The sequence below is a fragment of the Bos javanicus genome, chromosome 1 (assembly GCF_032452875.1).
Source record: "Bos javanicus breed banteng chromosome 1, ARS-OSU_banteng_1.0, whole genome shotgun sequence".
In the NCBI taxonomy this organism is placed as follows: Eukaryota; Metazoa; Chordata; class Mammalia; order Artiodactyla; family Bovidae; genus Bos; species Bos javanicus.
In genome coordinates, this window is record NC_083868.1 from 82471196 (window position 1) to 82483756 (window position 12561).

The 12561-nt window shown below is 37.5% G+C and overlaps 1 protein-coding gene across 7 annotated transcripts in view; it reads right to left on the bottom strand.

Moving 5' to 3' along the window:
• Nucleotides 1-12561, bottom strand: part of VPS8 (VPS8 subunit of CORVET complex) — a 291235-nt gene that overhangs the window by 128222 nt on the left and 150452 nt on the right. For all 7 annotated transcript variants that reach the window (XM_061413733.1, XM_061413742.1, XM_061413725.1 and 4 more), the window contains 2 exons: nt 10508-10597; nt 7460-7506 (listed from right to left, as the gene is read on the bottom strand). In XM_061413733.1, coding sequence (XP_061269717.1) covers nt 7460-7506; nt 10508-10597 — 137 coding nt within the window. The remainder of the gene's footprint in view (nt 1-7459; nt 7507-10507; nt 10598-12561) is intronic.

Consider the following 12561-nt stretch of genomic DNA (forward strand, 5'->3'; position numbering starts at 1 on the left):
AGTCTGAGTGAACTCTGGGAGTTGGTAATGGACAGGGAGGCCTGGCTTGCTGCGATTCATGGGGTCGCAAAGAGTTGGACACGACTGAGCGACTGAACTGAACTGATCTTACCATTTAGATAGCTGCTTCCCTCATCTACTTTCTTAGACAGATTTTTCACTATAAGTATGCTGATAGGGATAATTTAATATTAACTACTTTTTTCTTACGGTATTTTCTTAGAATATATTTTCCAAAATGGACTCACTGGAGCAAAGCATATGTATAACCTTAGAGCACTTAATACATATAGGTTAAACTATGAAAAAAAGAAACTGGACTAAAAAGAAGGAACACATATTGAAAGGGCAGGCAGAACAACCCTGTATCCCATGAACAAATAGTTCAATACTACTGAGGAACAAAGGGGAAAAGAGAAATGGCAGAATGGAAGAAAATTCAGTTGAACCAATACTCCTGAATAAAATTAAGAAGGGTCTTTTATATTATAAATCCAGGATTTTACCCTGGCTAACAGAAGCTAAAAGAACTTTGAGAAAGGGAAACAGAACATTATCATTATTTGGCTGTTTGAAAAGAGAAGTAGAAAAATTAAGAGGGCTGATTACGAGAACAGCAACAGAGACCAGGAGAGTGATACTGAAGGAATGAACGAGGGGATTGAGGGGGCCAAGAGGAGGACTCACATATAAGAGATAGCCAAGAGGTACATTTTGATGATTAACGTATTCTGTGTAGTAGGGCTGAAAAGGTGCAGAGGAGCGGTGAAGAAAAGTTAAACTCATCATCGCACCTAGTATTTTATTTAAAACGCTTACACTACAATTGCCTCTGAAGCCAGGGTGCCATCCTATTCACCATTTTATCTCCCATGCCTGTCACAGTGCTTAGTATGCTATAGTTACTCAGTAAGTTTTTAAATGAAATAAATATGTGGATACTGCCATTTGCTAAGAAAGAAAATAAGGAGGAGAAACACATTGAGATTGAAAAAACAGTATAATTCTGAGCTATTTCAATCTCTCACACATTGCTTAGCAGACAACAATCTCACTATAGAGAATTATTAAGGAACAAAGATATAATTGAATGTAAGCTGTCTATCCACCCAGCCATCCAATCATCTAGTTACCTGAAAGGAGATTAGGAGATGATGATGTGTAAGGATTCAGAAGACTGAATTTGAGCTGCTGGCAAAAATACTAACCAGAGATAGAGTATCTGATGGTGAGTCTGGCCAAGTAGGCACTCACTGAAATAGGAATGCATTTTTATACGTTAAAGTTCATGAAAATATATAATATTCTTTTCTTTTTAACTTTGAAATATGCTATTTCAACACTGTGTCAATATCTTAAAATATCCCTTCAAAATTATCCAGAGAAAGTGACAGATACAAGTTAAATCAATGTATAACCATTTCCATAATCTATGTTTTTGTTCCTTGGCAAAGACACTCATTTCCTTAGCAATGTTCAATTTTTACTTTATTTTGATTAAAGACTTAGAAACACAATGTGATGTTTTATATGTTTTTTTTCCTACAAGAAAATCATACCACATATTTCAGAGGCATCCAGAACATTGTTAACAAAGGCTAAAATCGACAATCCTGAGAAAACTGTACTGAGGAAAATACTATAAATATAAACACACTTGTACATTCTCTTCATTCCTTCTGAAGCTCATAGCCCCATGAAAACGATCAGTGTCCTTCTGCATTGTCCCTCAAGCATCCCCACTGTACAAAGACCTGCACCTGGGTGTAAAGTATCAGAACTGCGCTAAGAATTCCTGGCCAGCAGGAAGGCACGTGGGGAGTAGGGGTGGGGTAGAGTTTTATGTAGCAGCTGTCTCAAAAGAAGGAAATTGGAGGAGGATGCAAATCCTTTCTCTCCCAGGCTGTCGGCCTCAATTCAGGCAAATAATTTGCTTCTGGAGGATTAACCTCCCTCCCTTCAAAACTATCTAATCTTTCTATATACAAATGCCACCAATATCTTTGTAGGTCAATTAATTCTACAAAGGACATTATTTACAGAGCAAAGGTAACTTAAAGACATTGGATAAAGAAAATAGAGAAATACACATGAGAATTCAACTAGATTATTGGTTCCCTAAAAAATGCTGTTGACAAAATAATGAAATAATAAACTCTTGCTTTAAGTACTCAATAAATACAAGTAAATTTTAAATCAAATATGCATAAACTACACACACACACACACACACACACACACACACACACACACACATGAATGAGGGCAAATCCTACTAACTCAGGTTTTTGGGGCAAGAGGAAAAAAAAAGTAATATTCTGATTTGACACATATATATAAGCAGTCCCCACCCCAAAATAACTTTCTTTCATTTTCTCTACTTTCCAGAATGCCACTATAGGAGCTTCATGAGAGGAAAAACCTGGATGTTTTAAAAAAAGTCTTACTGCTTAAGAAGAACAGAAAGAGAACAATCAAAGGTAAAAATAGTCTGAAGTTGTCTGCCAGGGAAAACTGCTAGGCAGAACCAGTCTACCTTCTCTTGATGTTCTTTTGACCCTAAACCCCTTTTTCTATACTCCCCTCGGTTCCCACTTCAGATTTCCCAATACCTGCAAAGATTCTAATCCTTTACTTCAGATCAGTCAACAGCATACTCATTTACAAAGGCTAAACTGTGATGGGAAATCATTCAGAGATCAATGTAAACTAGTCCATACTACCTTGAGGTCAACTGGCATTGAAAAAGGGCTTTTTTCAAAGTTGTGTATACTTCACTGTATTCATATGATAACTGTACATTCTCAATGTAAAAGTGTCACATGATACAGAAATTGACAAGCAACTGGCAAGAGTTTTGAGTGTTTTGATTGGGGCATGGAAGAAGTTAATCTTGGATTTTACCTAGGATCAATACTATATTTCTGAATGTGCTAATAAAGTGGAGAGCTTGAAGAAGTGTGTGCACCCTGCACCCCTTGAAAGAAGAGGGTTAGGCAGAGTTCAGAGGGCACTCAAGACAAACTATAATTCAGAACTTGGTATAAGGCAGGCTTTGGAAGCAATGCCTCCTTACTTTCTCTGAACTCAACCTTCCTAACCTTCCTCCCCCTCAATCCAGAATTCAATGTACATATTATCAGTGATGGGGTTCAGGACACACTTTCCCAAAATTTAGCTTGTTGGCATATTGATGGACTCTCTGCCCTTCCCCTTCTCCCATGGAACAGATCACAAGACTACCTTATGAAAGGTTGGAGAAGGAAATGGTAACCCACTCCAGTATTCTTGCCTGGAGAATTCCATGGACAGAGGGGCCTGGTGGGCTACAGTCTATGGGGTCACAAAGAGTCAGACATGAGTGAGTGACTAACACTGACTTACTACTTATGAAAGGTATTCTCTCTCTTCCTAGAGGGAAGGAGCTTCCTCATCTCTGAAGACAGAGAGACACTGAGAGGAATCCAAACAAACATTCTTGCTAAGTTTCCCCTGGTGTATTAATTACCCTTAGCTCATAGCCTTCAGTCCTAGTACATTTGTCCATGACTTTCTACTCTTCGTCAAACCTAGCATAAAATATCCTTATCAAAGTTTCCATATCACATAAAACACTCAATAAATTTATATGCCTTTCTCTTCTTAACCTGCCTAGAACCTAGACAGGTAGAAGGAAAACAGTTTTTCCTACCCTCACTGGTATGATATATTAACATTGTGAATCAAACAGGCTTTTATGGGTTAATTGAGACACGATCATTGAAACATGTAAAATATCATGTAAGAAACAAGTTGCCAGTCCAGGTTCGATGCACGATACTGGATGCTTGGGGCTAGTGCACTGGGACGACCCAGAGGGATGGTATGGGGAGGGAGGAGGGAGGAGGGTTCAGGATGGGGAACACATGTATACCTGTGGCGGATTCATTTTGATATTTGGCAAAACTAATACAATTATGTAAAGTTTAAAAATAAAATAAAATTAGAAAAAAAAAATACTGTTTATATAAAAATGACTGTACTGAAACGCCAAACATCAAATTTAAAATAAGTTTACAGCATAATCAAAACTGATGCCTGCCTCCTAGGTAAGACATAAAGTAAGAGGATGAAGTGTAATAGGTTCTGGGTTGGGACTCTGAAAGCAGAACACCAGGTCTTTGGCATCTTGGATATGGTGGATCAGTAGGAAAGTACGCTCTCTTTAAAGGTGGAGCTGAAGTTTTCAGTCTTTTTCTGTTAAAGAAAAAATTATCCATGACACTTGTTAAAACGGTAAGGTAGACTTTATTTGGACTATCATGATAGGCATGAGGAATACAATGGGGTGTTGCAGTAAGGGAGACAGACTGGGCTCAACTCAAACACAAGAAGTGGAGATAGCCATGGGGTAGGGGACAGTCCATGGACAGAACCTAGACAGGTAGGTTCTTATCCTATACTAAGAGCATAGGATAATTCTTTGACAAACTGACCTAACAGAATACTTGCTGAAGGCAGGCCAGGATGATCAGATATTTCCTGGGGGGGGTGGTAGGGAACAAGAAATTTGGACAGATATCAAGGGTGACCACATATTGAGGGTAAGGATTCTGGCTAAACTGACATAGCAGGATTCTTCAAAATACACTCCACAAAAACAGAGATGGAAGCCCAAGGTCAGACCTAGTGGAGCAGAGGGCTCAGAGGAGTCTGAATAAAGTTTGGTCAAGAGGAGAATCTTTGTCAACTCTTAATTTCTCTAGGCTAAAGTAAAGCTGGGGACCTGGCTCTTATCAAAAGTGAGGACATTCCAGGTCATGTGACTTTGTGGGGAGAGGAAAGGGAAAGGACTGTGTGTGCACTGCTTCTCTCTGAAGTAGGTGAGACAGAGCCTCAGAGCTGAATTGATGTGACAAGGAAGGAGTAATGTGTGAAAAGTTAACTTAGAGTTAATTATCCTGGGTTGGGAGATATGTAGGGAGATAAAATATACTGCTATTGTTTAGTCGCTAAGTTGCATCTGATTCTTTTGTAACCTCATGGACAACAGCCTGCCAGGCTCCTCTGTCTATGGGATTTCCCAGGCAACAATACTGGAGTGGGTTGCTATTTCCTTTTCCAGGGGATTTTCCCGACCTGGGAATTGAACTTGTGTCCCCTACATTGGCAGGCAGATTCTTTACCACTGAGCCACCAGGGATATATTGAGTAAATGTAAAATTATTTGTGTTTTGCTAGTGAACAAAACAATTGTCATAGTACTTCTAAAGGATCTTTAGTTCAGTCGCTCGTATGTTATAAAGGATCTTACCTTATAACATATTTATAATCTAGGTATAGGTAATAATACAGCAGGACTTTTCATGGAAGACCTCTAATACTCTTGTGATTTGCCATTTTTATTACTGTGAAGTTTAACTAAATTAAATATCAGAGCAATAGCATAGCAAATGACTATACTGACACTATACCTAATACTTATTTTAAAAATTAAGATTTCAACACCATCGTCCTCTATACTTTGCTACATATGAGAAAAGACCAAGTTCAAAGCTGAACTTCTCTGTCCTTCCAGCTTGAGTATCTCCAGGTAGGATGGTTGGAGAACAAGGACTCAGTTAAAATAAATTATTCAAGGGGAAGAGGAGTCAGGTCTTAAGAGAATGGACCTGATACTGGTGGGATAGAAGGAATTCTGATCTGGGGAAAAAAGGGACATGGGATCCAGAGAAAGGGCTGGGCACCTCCTTCCTCTTCCACTTAGCTCAGTCCTCCTTGGCCTCATATCCCTTCTTCTCAGCTCCACCCTCAGCCCCATCCTTCTCCCAGCTTTCTTCCTTCCCTCCTACCCCTAATCATAATTCTAAGGTATCTCCATCAGTTAATTCCAGCAGTGGGCTAGGGCCCAAACTGGATCTGAAGGAAGAACAAATGACTCATACAAATTATAAAAAGATGTCAAGCCTTAGTAATTTCTGCAACCAGGGAATTAAAACATAGATACTTTGAAAAGGTATTGAACTGGAGCTCAGGAGGGTATGTAGTCAGACTGCTTTTCTCAACATCCACACATCTGTATGACTCAATTTAAAGAGGCATAATCTGGTTAAGGTTTAAATGGTAGAAATTTCAAAAAATTTTTACATTCTACAAAATTCCTGGTATTTTGGCATTTAAATAGGCAGAGAATACTAGAATAACCAAAATTTTTTATTTTTATAATAATATACTTTGGCCACCTGATGCGAAGAGCTGACTCATTTGAAAATATCTTGATGCTGGGAAAGATTGAGGGCAGGAGAAAGGGACAACAGAGGATCAGATGGTTGGATGGCATCATGAACTCAATGGACATGAGTTTGCGTAAACTCCGGGAGTTGGTGATGGACAGGGAGGCCTGTCGCGCTGCAGTTCACGGGGTCGCAAAGAGTGGGACACAACTAAGCAACTGAACTGAATCTCAAAAGTAAGTATATGACTGTTTTCAATGGCTAGTGTACATTACAAGGCATGTGAAAGCTATGTCACCCTAGAATATTACATTCAAGTCAGTGATGCTTAACTCCACATGTACATCATGATAACTCTGTGGGGTTGGGCTCAGGCACCTATATTTTTAAAAGTTTCTTAGGTGATTCTGACACACAATTCTGGTTAAGAGTGACTGTCTTAAAACTGTTAGTTGCTCAGTCATGTCCGATTCTTTGCAACCCATAGACTGTAGCCTGCCAGGCTCCCCTGTCCATGGAATTCTCCAGGCAAGAATACTGAAATGGGCAGCCATTCACTTCTCCAGGGGACCTTCCCAACCCAGGGATCAAAGCCAGGTCTCCTGCATTGCAGGCAGATTTTACTGTCTGAGCCACCAGGGCAGGAAGACATTAAGATCTCATATACAGAGCTGCTTTGCTTACAAACCCATTACTAATCTCATCATCTCCTTGGTTTAGTTTTTATTTGATGAGTATTACAGGAGCACTTAAAGAAACATTTAAACTTTCCTTCCCATACCTCCAGAAAGTTATTTAAAACTAAACATTTCAAATGAAAGTTTAAAAAGTAATACATTTAAAGGTGGGCTGGGAACTAGGTTATTTACTTTGAAAAGTAAAGCTGTCAATCTACAGTATAGAATAAGGAATCAGAAGGAGTGATGCTACCAGAGGCAGGGGAAGCTAAATGGTCATCAAATTCTTCCTAAAACATGTCCTAATGGCATGCCTTCATTATTTTCTTTAATAGATGACAATTTATCATGTAGGTTCACATTCAAATGGGAAGAAAAATATACCTTCAAGATGTAATCAATTTTCCAATCATGTATTTAGAATAATCTCTATAACCAGTACTCCTGCTAATATTAAAAATCAAGAGCTAACTATACCATCTGGATATCATGAGTCAGTTTCTAAAACTCAATTCATTTCCTTTGGTTTTTCATCCATGTATTATGAAAAACTAAATTTTATAAACATACCTTGGGTCAAGAAGGCTTCTTAAAAACTTGAAAAGCAAAACCTGGTTCTGAACAGAAAAATAAAGAATACAATTAAATATTAAAACAAACTCTTTCAACTATGCTGTGATAAAGAATTTTAGAACATCCCTTTAAAAAGCATGTATGCATATGTTTACTTCTAGTAAGCTCTCTGTGCAGATCTAAGAAATGCTGAAGAATCATTTGGAGGTCATTTCTTCTTAGTAATTCTAATCATTGTCACATATTCAATTCTGAGTGCAGAAGAAATATAAATACATTGTTTTGCCCCTCAACCCTTGCCAAAAAAAAAAAAAAAATGCCCTCTACTGAGACAAATCCTGTAACAGTTCCCAGCATGAAGACCCTTGGAATGGGTCCAGAGCAACTGCTCTGACCTGCTCTGGCTGCACAGATGGGTTCACCCTGCCTCACCTGGTTCTCCCTGTGACAATGGCCAACTGTGAGACAGTTAATCTAGGTGAGGCTCAAATAGCAACCACCACCAAAAAAGCTCATTACCTTTCCAATATAATCAACTACAGAAGAGACAGCAAACTACAACAAGTTAAGCCTGCTGTGCTGCAGTCCATAGGGTCACAAGAGTGACTGAGTGACTGAACAACAACAATACTGCATGATATAAAAATTTTATAACAATTCACTCATTAGTGCACAGGCGAGGCTTACCATGAAGCAAACATATCAATTACACTAGGCTACCATAAAGCAATCATACTGCTTTTTCATTATCAATGCATGAGTTGTTATGCTTGTAAACAAATACAAATTTCTTTTTCACATTTTTTCATTTTTGATGTCATGTTTTAATAATATATATAACATATACAGTGCTTTTATAAGACAATATTGATATGAGTACTGATGGATGATTCATCTTATAAATATACAATAGTATTGATAAATTTTGTTCAGTACCGTAAATGTATTTTCTCTTCCTTAAGATTTTCTTAATAACATTTTCATTTCTCTAGCTCACTTATTCTAAGAATACAGTATATAATACATATAATAGACAAAGCATGTGTTAACTGAAGGTTTCTGTTACTGGTAAGATTCCCAGCCAACAGTAGGCTATCAGTAGTTAGACAAAAGTTATATAGGGACTTTTGACTGCATTGAGATTGGCACCCCTAACCCCTGCATTGTTCAAGAGTCAACTGTATATGTTTTTATATCCTTATCACTTTATCAGTGTGCTTTTGGCCCATGGCCTCCCTTGTGGCTCAGCTGAAAAGAATTCGCCTGCAATGTGGGAGACCTGGGTTCAATCCATGGGTTGGGAAGATCTCCTGGAGAAGGCAAAGGCTACCCCCTCCAGTTTTCTGGCCTGAAGAATTCCATGGACTGTACAGTCCATGGGGTCATAGAGTCGGACCCAACTGAGTGACTTTTCTCTTCTTTCTTTTGGCCCACAGCCAAAAGAAATATTCACTGAATTAATAGATGACTCCTTATCTTGAGTTAATGGGCCTCATCATACTGGACAACCAACCCTATAGACCCAGGAGTCATTTTTTACTCCACCCATCACATTCATCTAATTTCCAAGCCCCACACACTTTATTTCACAAATGTATCTTAGGCTTGTCCTCTCCACTGGCACTGCTTTCATCCTGTCCTAACCATTTCTTGCCAAGACCTTTTGCCTTCCGACTGGTCTCGCCTCTATTTGCTCTCTTTGCCAGCCCATTCTCCACACACAGAGTTAATATTCTATCAAATGAATCTACCGGTATCACTCCTTTGCTTAAAAAAAACTTCAGTCTCCAGCACACAGGAGATATAGCATAATTTCTTAGCATTATATACATGACTGTTCAATATCAGCCCCCAAACCCTTATTTTCCAGTCTCTATACATTTAATTCCTTCCTTCCAATATACCTTTTACAGATTAATATAATGCTTCTTCCACCATCGTCTTCACCACATCATTCTCTGAATATGAATGCTGCTTCATGCCTTCAAGTCTTTACTCACCTAGAGCCCATTATCTAGAATGCCCTTTTCAATTCTCTGCCTGGAAAACTGACACCAATTATTCAAGACCCGGTTTGGGCGTATCTGGGAACACTTGTCTGACTTGCTCACACAGTCTGTCACTCTCTCCTCTTGTTCCTACAGCACTTTTTATGTATGTCTGGTGTAGCGCTTATAACACTATACTATGGTTATACAAGTGCTTCTTTATTCCACAGGAAAAATTAAGAAAAAGACTATATTCTGATTAGTGCCCCCCCAGAGCCTACCATACTGTGGTACAGAGTAGGACCACAGTAGTATGTAGTGTGAATATGAATGAATGAAATGAAATCAAATCCATATCTTTTATCACTCATGCCAGCTGTGCTCCCCCCCACCCCCCACCACTACTTTGGTTTCCCTCTTGCATACCTAACTTCCACTACTATAATTACTACCTGAGGACTCTCGGTTGTGCTACATGCCCCTGTCATTGTCCTAATCTCTATCACTTGTGGCCACAATGGTAGTGAGCAAAACTCACTACTAGCACTACCACAGTAGTGACAAATGGAATGCTGGTCCATTAAACAGTACTTCAAACTGAGCATCTCAGTATTCAGCATTAAAACAGCTGTATTCTAGCTAAGATTTTCCCCCCAAAAAGTTCTAAATAGACGGCATTAGCCCAATAGGAGCATGATAGAAATGTAAACAAATAACATCAACTCCGAAGACAATATGGTCATAGTCACTATAGAAAAAAATAAGAGTTGCGGGGGGCGGGGGGGGAGGACCCTCTGTGGATTACAATTTTAGAGTAAGTACAGGTTATATTTCCAAAAATGTTTCTGTGATGGTAATATTCATTATGCACAAAGATAAACTCCCTCATTTCTGGACCTAGATTATCACAGAATTGCTTCTAAGCATGCCCACGCACACACACAATGTGCAGAAACTGCTATTAAGGCAACAACGAGGGGAAGAAACCATTACAATACAGATTTCTTAGGTGGGTATTCAGTAACTGCCTCTCCACTAGATGTTCTGCAGAATTTACCTGAAGTTTCTTAATGACTGTTTCGATCTGTTCAGAAAAGTGAGTAGCAACCAGCTCTGCAGCTTTACAGGGCTTCAGGGCCACGAGTTCCTGTAACAAAAGAAAAAGATAAAATAATCTTCAGTGTTAAATTTAAATAGAATTTCCACAAATGTGATGCATAATACCAACATCAATACTTTCACGAGCTTCTATACTGCTTTTCAGAAGACCTCAATATAGGGCCACAATTTAAAAACATATTGCAAGTGAGCAAAATCAGAAAAACATCATGTAAAAAAAAAATCAGATTTTTATATAAAAGGTAATTCAGAATTTGTAGAAAATGAAAGCACTAAAATTCTGGATTTAGGCCATGATAGCTACAGGATGAATGAAAGCTCCCCAAATTCCCTGCTAGTGAATTTACCCTTGAGCTTAAAGTAATAACTTAAAGAAGTGGAAAAAAAAAAAAACAAAAAAACCCCACACAGTTGCTATTTCTTTAGCTAAGACTTCTGAAACTTTACCTCCAATGCCTTGTAGATTTTAAAACCAAAATTGTCTTAAGAAATTAACTTAAGGTCGTAAATCTCAAATGACACTAAGACGTTGACCACTGTTAATAAGACCTATTTCTGTCAAATCTAAGACTTGCCATCTGCCCTCTCCTTGAACTTTCCTAGACATTACTGGCTATCCCTTTCTTCTTGAAACTCTCTTCTTACTTGGTTTCTGTGACCCTATTCTACCTTTTCAATTGTATGATCCATGGCTAAAATGCAAAGGCTGTCTATAGATCAACATATTATACTGTCAAATAAAAATACAATGAACTATCATGACTGCAATATTCATGATATATATCTAATAATTTTGTGTTGGTATTTTAGAATTAATAATACTTAGCTGACACAAATAACTGTAGTTTATACTATTTTCATACAACACAACTCAGAAAAGGCACAACTAATCAATATCACATATAAAAAGAGGGATATTACTATTGATCTTCAGATATTAAAAAGATAAACTATTATGAATTAATCTATGTCCAGAATTTGAAAATTTAGTCAAAATGGCTAAATTCTTAGAAAAATGTAATTCAATAAACTGACTTAAGAAATAGAAAATCTGCATTGATTAGTAGTCACTAAAGAAATTGAATGAATAGTCAAAAATCTTCCTATATAAAACACTCCAGGCCCATATAGCTTTACTGGTAAGTTCCCAGCAATCATTTAGGGAAGAAATAATTACAAAGTTAATTAATCTCTTACAGAGAATAGAAAAAAGGAAACTTCTTCAGCTCATTATATAAGGGTAACAAACCTCTGATACCTAAACCCTGTAGAACATAAGGAAGGAAGGAAAATTACACATTGGTCTTAACTGCGAACATTGATAAAGACAGAATCTAACAATGTATAAAAAAGATAATATAACAGGCTCTAAGTTGCATTTATCCATAGAATTCAAGGCTGATTTAATATCAATAAAATTTATGACAAAAACAGAATAAGGGAGAAAATTTTAGCGTACTAGAAATAGAAGACTTCCACAAAAATCTTTATACTAAACATTGTATGTCAGAAATAAAATTTTAACCATATTATTAACATTAGTGTTTTGCTAAAATATATGAAGTTGTGACAATAAATCTAACAGTAGATGAATCTACAGAGGAAATTATAAAACACTCCAGAAAGATACTGAACAGACAGTTACACCATATGGTCATAAGGTAGAAGCCTCATAATGTAAAGATGTCAGATTAAAAAAGATTCAAAGATTCAATGCAATCCCTGTCAAAATTATAAGGTTAGGAACTTGACAAGTTGATTCTAAAAGGTATTTGGAACTAAGCAGCCAATATTCTTTTAAAAATATGAAGACTTATTATAAAACAACAATATTTCAAGTAGTGACTTCAAGACCAATCAAACAGAACAAGACCCAGAAAAAGACAAAACACAGAGATTCTTGACATCTCATGATAAGGTGGCACTGTTGAACAGTGTGTAAAGGTAATCTTTTAAAATAACTATTGCTAGGACACAGATCAATGGAACAGC